The 18,780-nt window shown below is 38.4% G+C and overlaps 1 protein-coding gene across 1 annotated transcript; it reads right to left on the bottom strand.

Moving 5' to 3' along the window:
* Window positions 1-1,868: 1,868 nt before the first annotated feature.
* Window positions 1,869-3,105, bottom strand: LOC104210548 (protein CURLY FLAG LEAF 1-like). The gene is made up of 2 exons (XM_009759475.2): window positions 2,793-3,105; window positions 1,869-2,343 (listed from the first exon to the last, which is right to left on the bottom strand). The coding sequence occupies exons 1-2, from the start codon at window positions 2,961-2,963 to the stop codon at window positions 2,011-2,013; spliced, it is 504 nt and encodes a 167-aa protein (XP_009757777.1). The 5' UTR covers window positions 2,964-3,105; the 3' UTR covers window positions 1,869-2,010.
* Between the last annotated feature and the right edge of the window lie 15,675 nt (window positions 3,106-18,780).

Here is an 18,780-nt window from a genome sequence, read left to right as displayed (position 1 = left end):
ACATAATCAACGGGGCAAACAAGTATCTGCCACCAGATGACATTCAATGAAAAATATTTCTAAGCATTAAATAGATATCCATTACAGAGAATTTCGGCATTCATAGCCTACCGTTACATATTCATCAATGGCCCCCATATTGTCATTTAAGAAGGGTATGATCCTAGGACCTTGTTTCTTAGGTATAGCTACAATAGTGGCTTCAAAAACCATTGTAAGAGACGAGAATTCTGACAAACTTATGCTACACATTATTCTAAGCTAAATAATACTTTATTTTCTATTTAACGATATTCTTATTGCTGCCTTCGGAAGCCTTACTCCCGGAACCAAGCTATTTGTTACTTTATCTCGATTCTAACGTTAAGTTTTGCGCTTTTTTAATTTATTTATTATTTTGGGATCAAATCAATTCGTTTGTTTATAAACCACGCCATAAATCCAACTGTACTGTTTTATAGATAAACAATTTTTTCATTCATGATTGTACAGTTTTTGACTAATATTTGGAGTTTGTCTTTATCAATTGTCTCTAGTTTCTTAGAATTTTGAAGAGACTATTCTTTTGAAATGGGAGCAAACTTTGTCTCCACTTCAATCAAGAGCATTAGGAGTTTTGGGCGTAGGATCTTAACGATTCTGAAGTCCCTCTCATGCCAAAACTTATGCTATATATGTTTATGCGTTTGAGCCACCTTTAGGATTGTGAGTATAATTTTATTTGTTTCCTTAATTCTCATCTTTAAATTATTTTTCGTAATTTAAGGATTGGAATAGCGTGTTTCTCGAAAGTAAGATGATGCAGACTTCTTATAATATATTTGATCTCCAAAAAAGTAGCACAATACTCTCTATCGATGCGAGGAATAATTTATCGTGATCTTTTCTTCTTGTTTCCTTAATTGAGGGACAAAGTGATCTCTCGAGCGAAGTTGTGTGGATCTTCTTGAAGTATTTAATTATCGTCAAGAAGCAGTCGGTCGCATTTCGAGTTAGTTTTGAGGAGATCACGTCTCTTGATCACTTCGACTTTGAAAAAGACAGATGTCTTGAACTCTTTGTAAATATCCCATGAGTTTATGAAATTGTCAAGATGTTGTGACAGTTCAGTTTTACGATCATAAAAACGCATGCATTGATTAAGCTTCCTCATACCAACTAAAAGAGAGACTCTTCCATTAATTAAGGTTGAACTCAGATGATAAATTAAAAGATTCAATTTTGAAGCGGATAGCCCATGTTAAAACCACCTTTGCTGTTTAATTATCGTATATACTTATTTGATAGAGGGAGAGAGTATTCATAGGTTTCCTCTGTTACGTACCATTAATGTGAAAGACCAAAGCATTCTTTTAATGAGGATTTATGATGTGCAACACAAGAATAAACCGGACAATTAATTAGTTTCTCTCGTATCTGATTTCACTTTTAACATGACAAGTTTCTTGACATGTCGAATTTATTTGCTACTTCATTCGATCCACTTTAATTGATTGTTTCCACACATTAAAGAATCAGCCTTTTCGCGTTAATTAACAAGAAAATCAATCATATTAATTAACCTTAATTTGTGCATTGAAAATATAACAAATAATCCTAGGCTCTTTACTCCAAGAGCAACTTTTAGAAAAAAGAAGTTAATTCATTCTTGATATTTAAATTTTTTAAATATTGTAGACCACAAAAAAAGAGACAAAAAATTAATTAAAATGGACCGGAGGGAGTATAGTTCTAAAATTTTTCACTTTACTGCACGCATTGTTGATTAATAAATTAAGCGCGCGCCGTACAGTTTGGTTGTGAGTTAAGTAACCTTAAATGGTTATATGACGAGTAAGTAAAAGTAGTTCAGAGTGTTACATTCACTATAATTAAACCTGAAACATTAGTTATTTACGATTTCAAGTACACAAGAAAAAAAAAACACTACATGACATATCATCATACTTGATCTCCATTGCACTGACAACTATTTTTCAAACAAAACCAAGTGCAGTAGTACATACAAGTTCAGTTCAAAAGGCTCAAGGTGTCATAACATTTTGCGGTAGAAGGATCTTTCTTAGAAAGTGGAGAATGAACAAACTTGCAGTTAGGACAAGAAGGAGAAGACTGTGACACTATAACTAAGAGATGACAATTTGAACATGGCAAAGCTATCATACTGCTGCTGCTGTTGTTGCTTTTGTTCTGCTTCTTTGAGTTATAGTACTTATGATCATATTCCATTGTTTCTTGTTGGCTGAAACTTGACATGTTTAATTCAAGGTCTAGCTTTTGGTCCTTTGGCCAATCCCATGTCTTCCTCAATGTTTTCCTATTTAGGTAATACATTCTCCCTGACTGCAATTAAACACATGAAACATATATCATCAGTTAATAATTCAACCAAAAAAAAGAGTTAACTAATGAGTTTATGTTTTGTGCACCGATAGTATATATAGTTTTTATACAATCAAGTTAAATTGACCTAAGAAATAGTGCAATAACTTCCTCTAATCTGCTTTATATTGTCGGTGCATATAACGTAAACTCAATTAGAGGGCAGCCCGGTTCACTAAGTTCCCGCTACGCGCGAGGTTTAGGAAAGGGCCGGACCACAAGGGTCTAATTGTACACAGCTTTACCCTGCATTTCTGCAAGAGGTTGTTTTCACGGCTCGAACCCGTGACCTCCTAGTGAAGCAACTTTACCAGTTACGCCAAGGCTCCCTTTGTAACGTAAACTTCTATTAATAATAGAAAAAGATAGATTTGAAGTGAAAAGTTGGAGAAAGAAATTAAAGGGTATACTTCAAGATCAAGACATTGTTCCCAATCCAAAGGAAGAGGGTCTTTAAGTTGAAGATCAACACTTGCTTGAATCATATCTTGCTTTCTCTTCATTGGAAGGTTGACTACTTCAGATTCATAATTGTAGCTTTTACCAACAGATGGAGCTAAGGAAAGTTCAGGAAACTCCATAACTATATATATTCAATAATCTCTCAACAAATTCATCAACTTGTTCTTTCACCTCTTCTTTGCTTTGTTATGGAGTGTATATACTCTTATGTACAGGCAAACTTATAGGAGGGATGTAGAAGAGAAAGGACAAGCAAAATTTAAAGCATCAGGAGTTGGACAAACTAAATTCCTTTAATTAACTTTGATATCTAATTATTTTTTTTTTTTTTTTTTTTGGCAGGGGGTCATGCAAGAAGGTGAGTATACTTAAATTGCCTTTATCAAACACATTAAAAGGAGGGCAGGCCGAGCATTTAATGAGACAAGTAGATATATCTCTTTAATGCCCCAAAATCCTACTCTCTCATATTGCTTATAAAATCCCCTCTACAGATGAAACATTAACACCTCAATTTATTGTGGTGTTTGCATTTCAACAATTTCCTTTAATGAAAGGGAAAAATATATAAAAAAAAATATTAAATAACATTAATTATTTTCCTAGGCAAGGTCCTTCAAGAATACTGTGACCTGCAAAATAAAATTGTTTTATACTCCCTTCGGTCCAGTTTAATTGATTTTTTGGCCTTTTTTTTACTCCATAATATTTGATTTTTTCAGATATCAAGAAGGAATTAACTCCTTTTTTTCCAAAGTTGTCCTTGAAGTAAAGAACATAGGGATATTTATTATATTTTTAATAAACAAATTAAGGTTAATATGATCAATTTTATTATTAATTAAAGCTAAAAGATAGATCTATTAATATGCGTGAAATGAGTCAAAAATAAATTAAAGTGAACGGGAGGGTGTAATGTTAATACTTATTATGCCTCGTTAACCTATGACGTTAGTTAAAAGCACCACCTTCATGTCACATATATTGTTCATTCATTAAACAAGACAATTAATGTCTTCAATTATCAAAGTATCTAATGTCATTTTAATATGTTGAAGGGATTAAAATAACAGAAAAGATAGCTGCACATATATAAATGAAGAGGTTAACTGAAGTTCTTCACTAGAAAGATATGGATTAATTCATAGCATAGGAGAAAACACAAAATGCAACCGTGAAATGACATGACGACCGTATCATTCGGGAAAAAATAGACCGCGTCCCAGATTGTCCCATTTTCTACCCTTTCGGCTGAAAATTTCAGTCGTAAATGTTCCGCGATCAAGTTTTTGCCGATCGACCGACCATTACTACGGTCGGAAATTAACCATTTTCTAGTACTGAAAATTCACCTCATGGTAAATTTTGCCATATTATAACACAACATATGTTGCATGGCACAAGGAAAAAGATAACCTTTTAGGTCACTATTGTTGTTTTGCTCTCTCGTGCCGTTTTAATAGTATTTGTGAATTTGTAATTTTAGGCATGGAATGAGAAAAGGTAAATAAAGACCTTAGGCAAAACTCAAAAGCAAGGGATTCTCAAGGGCCGAATGAGAACATAGGCAGCAGGACAGGTATTTTCGAAAAAAGAAAGAAATGAAAACAGGCAGGAAGGCAAGTGACTAAGATTATAAATCTGGAAAAAGTTATTAATCTAAATTTAATTTGAAGTATGTGGAGTGTAAAGTCATTAATCAAAATTGATTTCATTTATATGGTTTTTTGTGGTAATTATGAAGAGGATTTTCTCCTTTACACACTGTAACAGAAGCTGATATATATATAGTAGTACACTCTTCTCGTACTCCCAATGGGTAGCCATTGTAATATTTCCTTTTGTGAATGGAAGTATTAACTTCTTTTTTTTCTGAAATCCTCATTTGCAATAAATGAGAAGTTGGGAAACTGCATCTATGAATTCATTAAAGAGAGGAGTATATATTATCTACACCTCATTTATTGTTATGTGACAAGTACTTGCAGTTAGCCTGCAAACCTAGTTGGATACTCTTCAATTGGGAATTCACATCAATTTTGGTTTACCTTGCGCTTTCCGTTGCTGTAACAACGGTAAAAGCAATTTTTTCCGTTTCAATTTATACGATGTAGTTTGATTTGACACACAATTTAAGAATTTTTTTTTTAAAATATGTGGTGCTAAAAGCTTAGGGGCAAAATTTTTGTGGAACCATGATATTTGTGTGATTATAAAACCTTCTCATTAAGGGTAAAATAGGTAAACTGAAATATTTAAAATTAAAATTTTCAAATTATAGAAATATGTCATTTTTTTTAACAAACTAATAAGCAAAGTGTATCATTCAAATTGAAATAGATGGAGTACTTATTTGAAGAGGAATACTTCCTCAGGTCTATTTTAAATGCATCGAATTTAGTTCAAAACAAGTGTTGTTTTAGAAAATCAAGAATGCAATTTCATAAAAAAATGATTTTGGACATTACTATGTATAAAAAATTTATTCATTTTTCTAACGGCGGCCAACGCTAAAATTGGTGACACGATTGCGCCAGAATTGATGCAGTCACACCAAGGGTCCAAAAACTCGACTCGAAACACCACCGATTTGATTGGGGGTGTCAAATGGGTGGGTTGGATCAATTTTGGACGGATCAAAATGAGTTGAGTTAATTATTGGGCAAACATTTGGACCACAACCCAATCCGCCCAACTCTTGTGAAGCTTTACTTAATATGTGTTGTTTTCTTTTGAATTGTATAATTACTAAATAAGATTTTTTTTTTCTTTTGTTATGTTCATATATAACATCAAAAAAAGTAAAAATTATTTCTAAAATATTTTGGCAAAGTTACTCATAGATCAAATTCAGCCCAACTTTAAATGAGTTGAGATGAGTTTGAGCAAAATGGACTGAATTTAATAAATGGATGGATCTTGGGCGGTTTGGGCGGGTCATTTGGGCGTGTGCCAAATTTGACAGCCCTAGATTTGCAAAACATTGTACGGGTACCCTATTTGGTCGCCCTCATTTAACTTGTACCCACTTTTTAAAAAAGTTTTAACTTGTATCAATTTGTAAACAACTTCATGCCTCTTTTTTCTCCTCCTCCTCCTCCTCCTCTTCTTCTTCTTCTTCTTTGGGTGACAGTAATTTTATATGGTGTTTGTGAATATATTTTAAGGTAGTTTATGATATTTTACAGTAGTGAGCTGTTATGACGCTTTATTTTTACTATTGGTTAGGGTTTCTTCTTCTTCTTCTTCTTTTTCTTAATTGCAAAATGAGTTCATTAGATTTATTGTTGTTTTGACAAATTAATAATTGGGGTTTATTCATGGTTTTATTTGGAGGCTATGCTTCAAATTTGACCTCATTTGGAGTAGATTTAGGTATTAAATTGTATATTTGATTGTTATAATTCAAAGAATAAATTTATGTTTCTGGCAATTTGCACTTCAAGCCTATTTGGCCTTAAGCGCATGGAAACATTGGTCGTACTTCAGACCTTTTTGCCTTAAGTGCATCTGAAGTGCAATTTTTCACTTCAGACTTATTGACCTTAAGTATAGCAAAACATTTGTTGCACTTCACACCTTTTGTCCTTAAGTGCATCTGAAGTGCAATTTTTTTACTTCAGACCTAGTGGACTTAAGTGTAGCAAAATGTTTGTTGCACTTCAGACCTTTTGGCCTTAAGTGCATTTGAAGTGCAATTTGTCACTTAAGACTTATTGGCCTTAAGTGTAGCAAAAAGTTTGTTGCACTTCAAACTTTTTGGCCTTAAATGCATCTGAAGTTCAATTTTTCACTTAAGACTTATTGGCCTTAAGTGCATGAAACCATTAGTTATACTTCAGACCTATTTGGCCTTAAGTGCATTTGAAGTATACTTTTTCACTTCAGACTTATTGGCCATAAGTGAAGGAAAACGTTTGTTGCACTTCAGACTTTTTGACCTTAAGTGCATCTGAAGTGTAATTTTTTACTTCAGACTTACTAGCTTTAGGTGCATGAAACTACTGGTTTCACTTCAGACCTATTTGGCCTTAAGTGCATCAGAAGTACAATTTTTTCACTTCAGACTATTTTTTTTAATTCCAGACCCGATAAGTCTGAAGTTGATCGTAAAATGGGTATACTTGAAACATCTTTGCAAAGTGGGTATATGTTCAATTGTGATTCTAAAACCGGGTATAGATGCAAAAGCCTTCTATATTTGATGCAATTGCCACAAATACCAGTCCGGAAAAGGATTTTGAGAGCTGACATTGTTAGAGTACTAGATAAAGACTGATGCTATCTTTGTGCCATTATTATAATTTAGAATTGACCCATGTTGTATTGCTTTGTAATTGGGTCACTAGGTCAAGGCCCACTATTTATAAGTGACCTTCTCATTCTTGTAAAGATGGATTTTCATTTTTTACTCAATAGAAAATCTCTGCTTCTCAGGTCATGAACCGTATCTTAGATTTTGTCATTTCCTCTCTAAATCTCTGTACTTAACACGGTATCAGAGCATAGATTTTGCTAGATCTCCTCACTTGCTTACGATCGATGTTAACCTTTTTAGTTTTCATCGAGTTTTAGTTTTGATTTTTTACACTAGATTAGGCTTTTTGTTGGATTTTCGTCGGATGATTTCTTTACATTGTTGCTTGTTTCTGCTGGATTTAATTTTCTATAGATGTTTTGACTGGACCTGGCTGATCTATTCGTCTATTTCGAGCTAGGGTTTCCTTGTCGGTATTTTGCTGCACCGCCGGATGTTTTGTTCACAAGGTTGTTCTCTTTTCGGTTGCAAAAAAAGGGGGGAGGGGTGTAGACATGTAATTTTTTACCCTCCCCAAGATTTTACATATTTTAGCATTTAAATATTTATTTTAGGGCTAATATCGCTATTTCAACTAGTTTTAATTATTTTATTCTATTTTATAACAAAAATAAAAATTACAAAAATATTTTATTTTATTTAGCTAATTGATATTTTACTACCTTACATAAAGTTTGAAAATATAAAAATAGTTCCACTTTGTTTTCAAGAATATTAGTATTTTTGGTAGTAATATTATTTTAATTTTGCGATGATTTTAATCCAATCCCATTTTTTTATTTTTAGTATGATATTTGAAAAAAAAATACCAAAAATAGTTTCATTTTAGGTTAATATTTAATAGTTTATTTTAGTTAATTAGGAGTGATTTTACATATTTATAGGTGTTTTATACTATTATACAAGAAGAAGTGGATTTGGATCTATAGTTTATGAATTTTAATTTTTAGCTCAATTTTAATACAATAATACATAGACGCAACCCAAAACTCAAAATTCATCCAAGCCCAATACCCATTAAACCCAATACCCTAAAATTCTAGCCCTTCTTCTTCTTGAAAAGAAAACCCTAGAGAACAAAGAAAAGGACCCTCTCTTCAACCAGACACAACCATAACTCCCAAAAGAACCCCCCGAACATCTTCTTCTTCAACAAAGAATCAACTCCACCACACCCTTGACGAGCCCCCGTCGCTACTTTTTCTTTTCTCCATTCTCACCAGAGCTCGCCGGAACCCAGAACTCACAACTGTTGATCCTCTCAACAAGAACCGCCGCTCACACCCTCCTCCATCTTCAACCGGTTTTGGTCATCTTCAACACCCAAAACGAACCGACCATTCCTATCTTCTACACACCCAAAACCAAAAAGCTGCAGCACACACACAAGCGACCAGAAACTGGCGACCACCTCAAACCTGCCAAGGACACCAGCCAGCGACCCCTGCTTCTGAACACCCAAAAACGAGCTAAAATTTAAGTTTCTTCTCTTGATTTTGGTCCCAAAGATGGAGTTTGTCCGAAGTTGATTTAATTCCCCGTCTGAGGTCTGAGTTCGTCGTTCCGGTTGGAGTATATCTCGTCTTGATGTTTTGGGATTGGCTCGTGGCACGACCCAATTCCCGAACCCAGTCGTGATGGCACCTCTCGTGAAGACAAGACTAACCAACAGACTAACAATACTTCTTTTAACAATTAATTAGCATAAATGAGTCAAAACACTAGATATCATTAACATAAGTGCGGAAGAAAATGATATAACGGGGAACCATCCCAGCTCAGCCCGAAATCGGGGTGTCATAAGTCACGAGTATCTAAAGAATCCTAACACTATTACAAGTCCAGTAATATACAGATTTGAAATTAGGTAACAACAGAGGAAAATATGGTGCCGCGAACGCTGACGGTCACCTGGCACATCTACGATAGCAAGTTCTCCAATCGGCTCAAACCCTCTACCAGGTAAACAATTACCTGAATCTGCACACGAGGTGCAGGGAGTAAAGTGAGTACTCCAACTCAATAAGTAATAAGAGTAAATAATAACCGAGTGGTAATAAACCACGTAAGGCAAATCAACATGTTATATGGTACAGTGTAACCATTGAGAAAACATGGAAAACGTGAAAAATCCTTTAGAAAATATCTTGGCTCAGTTCAAAACCTCTTTTGAAAATATCTTTTCCCAACAGTTAAGTAATTAAATGCGGTACAAGTAGTGCAAGTCAGCACAAAAGTCAGCCCCTCGGGCACAAACAAGTATGCATAATTGAGCTCATAGACTCGCCCTACAGGCAATATTATTGTTCCTGGTCAGCCATTGTTACCTGACCCGTTTACATCATACAGTGTCACTATTACCACTGTCTCAAATTTATTCTCATTAAAGTAATCAGACAATAGTAGAACAACAAATAAATATCTCAAGAAATAACACAAACAACGAATAATTGCACAAAAGTATGAATGCAATGCAATGCATATGACGGTACAGTCTAGTACCCGCTGCGACGTGCAGCCCGCTCCACTTATTTAACGTCGACGTCGCTCACTAGGGGTGTATATAGACTCCGGGAGCGGCCCCTTACGACCCAAGCGCAATATCAAGCCATCTTGTGGCATGAATCTTATTACTGGCCAGTCATTGTTACCTGGCCAAGTGGATATCCGCGCTCACTGTGGGTGTGCAGACTCCGGAGGGGCTCCTACAACCAAAGAGCAATATCAGCCATGTCTTGGCCTCAAATAGGCTCTCGGCCTCAATATCAATATAACACCGTTGCGGCGTGCAACCCGAGCCATCCATATATTCAGAAATCACGATAACACTGCTGCGGTGCGCAGCCCGATCCATACTCAGTCCAGAAATGCACATAAGCCACTTGGGCAATATTAACATGATAATCCTCAGCTCAAAATGTCAATAAAATATTATTTAAATTTTCAAGTCTTAGAAAAAATGGCTGAGTTTGCAAAACAGTATTAAAACCTTGGACCGAGATCAAATAATATGCAAGTAATGCAAAAATAATGATATCAATCCCCGAAGGGTTTACATAGTTGGCACGAAGCCCAAACATAGCAATCAGCCCACATTATGATGATAACAAATAATTTCAGTCAAATACGCGTTAAAAATCAACAACCGGGACGGACCAAGTCACAGTCCCCAACGGTGCTCTACCCCACGCCCATATCCGGCGTGCAAGTCACCTCAATACAACACTATGATATGCAAATCCGGGGTTTCAAACCTTCAGGATATCATTTACAAGTATTACTCACCTCGAGCCGGTGAAATCTCTAGCCCGCGACGCCTTTGCCCCTCAAACCGGCCTCCACGCGCGTCGAATCTAACCAAAATCAGAGCGAATACATCACAATATGCTAAGGGGATAATACCCAATCGAAAACTATCGAGAAATAGCAAAAATCTCGAAACTAGCAAAACTCGAGCCCCAGGCCCGCTTCTCCAAAAATTACAAAACTTACATTACCGGATTCCTCGTCTCGCCGCGAGTTCATACATACCAAGAACTCCCAAATCCGAGCTCAAATGACCTATCAAATCCCAATTTGGAATATCAAAAACTCAAGCCCTAGCTTCACCCTCTTTTGATGAATTTCAACCCATTTTCATGTTAAATCTAACATAATTTCATGTATTTAGGCCAAAGAACTTACCTCCAATCAATCCTCCTTGAATCCCTCTTCAATTTGTACCAAAAAGCTCTTATGGTGGTCAACAATGGAGGAAATAAAGGATGGGGTCGCGGAGGAAATAATATAAAAACCCTTCTGCGCAGCTCTAATTCCTTCTATGCGATCGCGACCCAAGGCTCGCAATCGCGAAGAGCAAATTTCCAAGCTTCCAAAAATGCACTATGCGAACGCGGTCAAAACCATGCGAACGCGATGGCTATTTTCCCAAACTTATGCGATCGCGACCGCCCTGATGTCAACGCGAAGCACAAAATCACACGACATCCAAATCCTTCTACGCGAACGCGAGAATCCTTGTGCGAACGCGGAGCACGAGCTTAGAGAACTATGCGAACGCGATCTCCTGGCTGCGAACGCAAAGAGCAAACTCAGGCAACCCAAAATTCCTTCAATGCGATCGCGATGGACCTTCCCGCGATCGTGAAGGCCAAAATTCTCTGCTATTGCTGCTGCATTTTCTGTAGCTCTTCAAGTCCGAAAACTTCTCGATTGACCATCCGAAACTCACCCGAGGCCCCCGGGACCTCGACCAAAAGTGCCAACCCATCCTAAAACATCACACGAACCTGTTCCAATCATAAAAACACCTCCAACAACCCAAGAATCATCAATTCTCAATGGATTCAAGCCTAAGTTTATCAGATTCTTCCAAAACTCACATTCGATCAAAAACCCGACCAAACGATGTCCGAATGACCTAAAAATTTGCACGCATATCCAAAATCACCCAACGGAGCTACAGTAACTCTCAAAAATTCTATTCCAACCCTCGGATCAAAACCTCGCCCATCAACCGAAATTTGCCAAAATACTAACTTCGCCAATTCAAGCCTAATTCTATACCGGACCTCCAAAATCATTTCCGATCACACTCCTAAGTCACAAATCACTTCCCGAAGCTAACCGAATCACCGGAAATCACATCCGAACCTTCTAACGCATAAGTCAACATCTGGTTGACTTTTTCAAGACAAGACTTCCTTAAAGAGACTAAGTGTCTCATTTCTTATAAAAACCATTCCAAATCAACTCTCACACACCACATACCGATAATGAAATATGAAGAAGAAATAAACAGGGAAAATGGAGCATTAACATATGAGACGACGGGTCGGGTCGTCACATCCTCCCCAACTTAAAGCAACGGTCGTCCTCGAGTGTACCCAGAGTTATCCTAGAAGCCAACCAATAGCTGAATAACCTTACCAAGCATATACCCGGGGTGATCCTATGTCACCCTATCTCGTATAGGTCCGATAACACAGTATAGCTGAAGTCTCACAACCCATCTAGACCATGACCCGTAGAACCACATTGCACTTTCCGATATTATACACAAGACCAGAACATCACATCTATACTCAGGATAAGTCCGAACCAGCTGTAATAACCCATACCTGCAACCTCCGGTGAAATCATATGATATACCACAAAGTCTAAGCACCCGAAACGATAACTTCCATTCACGGCAGCTGTCCACAACAACCATGTACCGATAGAAACCTCTTATTAACTGGAGTCTTATTCCAACACTGCAATATTCTACCATTGATAATGAACACGTAGTAGACCATCACCATCTCTCAGATCAACCATTCACGAAGGCATTTCTTCCCTTTTGACTATTACCACAACAGATCTTCCAGCCGAAACTCGATATTAACCTTCCAAAAAGTTGAAACCAAATCCGTTCGTATTCATTAATGACCCCCAATGATCACTTCGGGTCCAACACACCACTCTGGTGATATGACACCTCAACACCGGCCTAAGCCACAACTTGCATAATACACGTACCAATAAGAGACGGTCTAAACATACTCAAATCATGAAAAATGACTCAAACGAAAGAGCTGTACCTTAAGCTCATCAATACCATTACAACACAAGGCTGGGACCCCATCCTACACCATAGAAATAGAATACCTGAATCTACCCCGAAGGGTCTAATCTCCACGTAGCCTCGCTATAATACGCGATCTTATCCAAACACTGTTACACATGAAGTACCTCAAGTCACTATACTCAAAATTTATAAACACGCACAATTGATGTCTAGAACCCAAACAAATCATTATACCTATGGTGAAGCAAGGCATACGAATAGCATATGGAAAACTATTCTCAACATCACACTGTTGCGGTGTGCAACCCGATCCAGAAAACATACCCATGGCGGCGTGCCACCCGGTCAACACATACTCATGTCGGCGTGCCATCTGATCCACACATACTATTGGGGGCGTGCCATCCGATCCATACATACCCATAGCGGCGTGCCACCCAATCCACACATACCCATGGCGGTGTGCCACCCAATCCATATATATATATATATATCTCGCATAAGGAGATGCACATCGAGCCAAATTTTCTCATTACAACAAAATACCAAGTACATACAATATCTACATATAGCGTTATAAGCTACAAAACTCAAGCGCAACTGAGGTTTCCCTCTCAACATTCCACTATGAATCCCGATAACACCGCACCATATGTGCCCATAGTCCTTAAACAATAACATATCGCAACGCAGAAAACAACTCATAGATCTCTCCAGATCGCTGATAAGCTCCACAACGCTCGAGTCAACCCATCCTTCGATAATACAATTCGGAGCCAACTAAGTCAACTCAAATTGGAACACGCATCCGAAAAGTCCCTTAACGCCGGAACTGGCTCAATAATAGCAACCTCAGCACTGGCATCCATCATGAAGGCTCAATTAGGAAAAACAATTCTTCCCAGCCGTCCGCTGGGTCCTTGAAAGATAAACCACTCCACAAGAACGTAACCCAATGCACCTTGCCACTCAAACTGTGGCGTTTTCGGCATAGCCCATAACGCAATAGTCCAGAATTAATCTGACACTAAGACAACCAGTCCAAAATCCAACATCACATCCAAAATCCAACATACCAGCAACAAAAGATTCACTCGAGCCTCCAAATCCCAATAGTCGCCAAACGGTGTCGATACACACGATCCACCATCACAAATAGCCTGAATATGAGGACTTCTGCCTCCAATTCCACATAGCATATGAATCATCATACTTGATCCCAATTTCACCGTCCGAACCCGTGCCACAACTAAATATCCAATAATCTCCCTGTGCTACCAAGCAAACCCGAATATCACCCGTCGATCTAACGAGGAAGTGCAACAACACCACTAAAGTACCATCACATAATCACATTGCTCTTTCTCTGAAACATATACTCTCATCGGATCACTTTCAAATAGCCGTACCATTTTCCTTGATTATCTGAGGCTACCCGCTGCCTAAGTGCTTTATGCATTTCCTTTCTAACCTGAACTGAAACTTATCTAATCACGAACTTCCATGGATCTCATCTAGAGGAAAATCCTTACCGTGCCGATCCGGTCTGATATCACGCTACTCCATTTATCTAAATTCCTTCTGATTCGTCTTCAACTTGATATTCGCCTTGGTTGTAGTACCACAATGCCTCAACCCAGGCTCACTACATGAGACCCAAGCACAAGACCACACTGTCTAAGACCCACAAGCCACTGAATACTCTCTCAAATATTCCCAGAAATACCACATTCCCGCATGCTCTGCTTGAAGAACTTACTGCGAATCTAACTCCGTTTCCTTTACTTTCCTGATGCGGATACATAGATTACCATAATCAATATAGAATACCACAAGTCATGACATCTTCTAATGAAACTCAGTTCCTAACCCCATATGCAACCTTAGAACTCTCAATTGACGTACGCAGACTCTTGAACCCATTAGAACCATTCTCGCAAGTCATTCTCTCTTATTCAACTGCAATTTACCTGATCAAACTGACATAACCACCTGTGCCTCATTAGCACTCTGACCCTGCAGGACATGATCTCATTCCGATACAACCAAACAACTTCCTTCCTTTTACACTAAGCATTCTTTATCAATGACAGCTCAAGACATCCTATTATTTCCACACATCCACAAAGTACCATATAACCTTTGTCAAAATCTTGCTTCACTCGTGCCATCCTCGGCTCAATTTCTGCAACCAGAACTGATCCGCCAGCATATCTCGAAACGGAACTAACATAGCACATGACCGTGCAATTAGCTAATCAATAGTAACCTCTCTAACTTGGCTCGAAGCCATAGACCAAAATATTTCAATAGTTCATAATACTTTTACTCTATTGATGCCAAAATAACATGGTGAGAGTAAGCTCCAATCGTTTATAAGTTGGGAAACATAGATCTTCTAACATGCACACAAGGACCATACCACGCTAGAACACTCCGCAGGAGATAGCCCACCTGCTACGCCTCAACATAACATTTCCATATACCTTCCACCGTCATACACCTTACAGAGACGACTAGTCTTTTTGAGTCTGAACTCAAACCGCAACATGCTATTTACTTCACTCCCCACTAGGGGACTTGAAAAGATTCTTCACGCACCCATAACTCGGGGCAACACATCCAACCTCAATGGAAATCAAACACTTAATGGTTCACCTATCATTCAGTAGACCTTCTTCGACACCTCCAAGTCATATAGAACACCTCGCAGTACTAACATACTCACCACATAGCTATCCAGCCGTCATTCCCATTAATAGGGGCAACACTGAACATATAAGTTCATAAAACTAGTTCGCACAATCAGCACCTTGGTGCTCAAGCCATAAGCAAAGATCCAGCCTTAAGTCCTCCAGACTGGCCCAACATCAATTCATAGAAATCACATCTTGCCCCTCGATCGAGGAATCACAAGCCGTCAAGGCACATCTGATACTGAGCGCTCACGTGCGCATACAATCACGTGGAAGGAATTTCAAAGGTTTCCTCTTCAAGCTGAATCAAGGACGCATGATAAGAATACAAGAATGAGAATTTTATCCTAAAGTTTCTGCAGCCTCCCGAGGATAATACAGACGTCTCCGTACCGATCCACGAGACTCTACTAAACCTGCTCATGACTCATAAGACCTAGTAACCTAGGCTCTAATACCAACTTGTCAAGACCCAATTCCCAAATCCGGTCGTGATGGCGCCTCTCGTGAAGACAAGGCTAGCCAACAGACTAACAATACTTCTTTTAACCATTAATTAGCATAAATAAGTCAAAACACTAGATATCATTAACATAAGTGCGGAAGAAAATGATATAACGGGGAACCATTCCAGCTCAGCCCGAAATCGGGGTGTCATAAGTCATGAGCATCTGAAGAATCCTAACACTATTACAAGTCCAGTAATATACAGATTTGAAATTAGGTAACAACAAAGGAAAATACGGTGCCGCGAACGCTGACGGTCACCTGGTACAGCTACGATAACAAGATCTCCAATCGGCTCAAACCCGCTACCGGGTGAATAATTACCTGCATCTGCACACGATGTGCATGGAGTAAAGTGAGTACTCCAACTCAATGAGTAATAAGAGTAAATAATAACCGAGCGGTAATAAACCACGTAAGGCAAATCAACATGCTATATGGTACAGTGTAACCATTGAGAAAACATGGAAAACGTGAAAAATCCTTTAGAAAATATCTTGGCTCAGTTCAAAACCTCTTTTGAAAATATCTTTTCTCAATAGTTAAGCAATTAAATGCGGTACAGGTAGTGTAAGTCAGCACAAAAGTCAGCCCCTCAGGCACAAACAAGTATGCATAGTTGAGCTCATAGACTCGCCCTACAGGCAATATTGTTGTTCCTGGTCAGCCATTGTTACCTGACCCGTTTACATCATACAGCGTCACTGTTACCACTGTCTCAAATTTATTCTCTTTAAAGTAATCAGACAATAGTAGAACAGCAAATAAATATCTCAAGAAATAACACAAACAACGAATAATTGCACAAAAGTATGAATGCAATGCAATGCATATGACGGTACACTCTAGTACCCGCTGCGGCGTGCAGTCCGCTCCACTTATTTAATGTCGGTGACGCTCACTAGGGTGTATACAGACTCCGGGAGGGGCCGCTCCACTTATTTAACTAAGAATTTTGACGTGTTTCATGCTCCTCCTGCTTACGCTTTGATCATAAATTTTTACAAAATAGTCCAAAAGGCCCATAAGTTGTGCTTGATTGCAGGTTTGATCAACAAAGTGACGAGATGTCAAAGATCGGCTCAAAAGGAGTAAAACCTGCACAAGTACCAAAGACAAGACAACTCAGGACAAACAGGTCTAGTGCGGCCGCAATACACTTTGTGCCCGTCCACACTAGTGAGATTCAGAGAGCTGGATTGAAGGCATCAAAGAAGTGCGGCCACAGTACATATTGTGCGGTCTGCACTGAAAACATCGAGACCGCACTGCCATTTCATGCGGTCTGCGGAAGCAACCTTCAAAGAGATATCCAAAGCCTTCAAGTCTATATAGTCCGCGGTCGAGTTTGTGCGGACCGCGCTAGATGCCTCTGCGGCCGCAGTCCACTTTGTGTAGTCCTCGGAGCCTGGGTTCAGAGAGTTAGAATTTCAGAGTAAAGAGCCTAGTGCGGCCACACACCATTTTGTGCGGTCCGCACTGACCCTGCAGGGACATTTTGTCCAGCTTAGTATAAATAGAACATTTTTTCCATTTTAGGGCATCTGACATTTTGAACTTCAGCTGCGCTCGTGAGAAGCCATTTTGTAGTCATTTTGGGCATTTTAACTTAGCTTTAACGATAGAATCTCTGTATTTATTTTAGTGTTTAATTAAAATATCTTTATCTTTATCTATTTCTCTATTTTCTCTTCAAGCATGAGTAGTTAAATCCATTAGCAAGGGTTATGGCTCAACACTAGTGTGGGTAATTGATGGGAGTTGCAATTTAGGGCTAGATTGACTATGGGTGTTTACTATTTGGGTCAATTTTATGGTTTAATTTATGAATTGGTGGTTGCAAATACTGGTTTGTGCTAAGTTGACTTGGCTTTTCTTGAGAAAGAGAGCCTAAGTCTCCAAAATTGACCCAACAAGGAATTGGAATGGAATTAAGAGAATTGATAGTCCCAATTAATGGGTTAAATCTCGAGAGAGTAATTACCCAACTTGAACCCTAGTTGCTTGAGCTAATTTGCCTACCCATTTGGTCTTGAGAATGTCAATTGGGCAAAATCACTCTCTCTACCAAGAGGTGTGAGAGTGGGTAAAATCGTGCAACGGTTATAGCATATTTCCCCAATCATGTCCATCGTGACTTAGAAACAATTACCCGTCAATTAGCCACCTAGGTGAAAGTCACTACCCTAATGCCTTTCTATCAATTAGATACAACTCTTAGCAATTCTCTCTTAGTTAATCTAGTTTCATTTATAATTAGTAGTTGATAATAGTAGATTGTTAAAGAAAAACCAAAATATGATTGGAAGTGACATTTGGAACCATTATACAATTCCACACTAGATACATTCTCGACTCCCTTCCTAGCTCCCTATGGAAATCGACCCCGACCCACAAATCGGGTAAAAGCTATTGCGACCCTCTCTTCCTACTTTATAGTAGTATGGAGTAGGAAGCGATCAAGCGCCAGCACCGCATAATTCACTTTTACCTTCACAACTTTTTCGAGCATCCAACAACCATAGAAAACTGGGGCATGGAGGGGAACAAAGGCAAAAAAATAGTTTCATGCCCATCGGAGAATCCTACACAAGCCTGTTTGAAAAGCTAAAACATTCTGGCCTGATTGAGCCGCTTCTTGGCTATACTCCAGACCCATATGCAAAGGGTTTTAATCCTACTACATGGTTCATGTACCACTCTAATGTCCAAGGTCATAACATTGAAGAAAGTCGTGCTTTAAAAAGGGAAATCAAAAGAATGATTCAAGAAGGGATAATTATAGTCCAGGACTGTGACACCCAGAATATCGCGCAAAATCTTTTATCTACACATAATTATGCACA

This window comes from Nicotiana sylvestris, chromosome 1, assembly GCF_000393655.2.
Source record: "Nicotiana sylvestris chromosome 1, ASM39365v2, whole genome shotgun sequence".
NCBI classification, from domain to species: domain Eukaryota; kingdom Viridiplantae; phylum Streptophyta; class Magnoliopsida; order Solanales; family Solanaceae; genus Nicotiana; species Nicotiana sylvestris.
The sequence above is the reverse complement of the archived record's forward strand: the minus strand, read 5'-3'. Positions and strand labels throughout refer to the sequence as shown.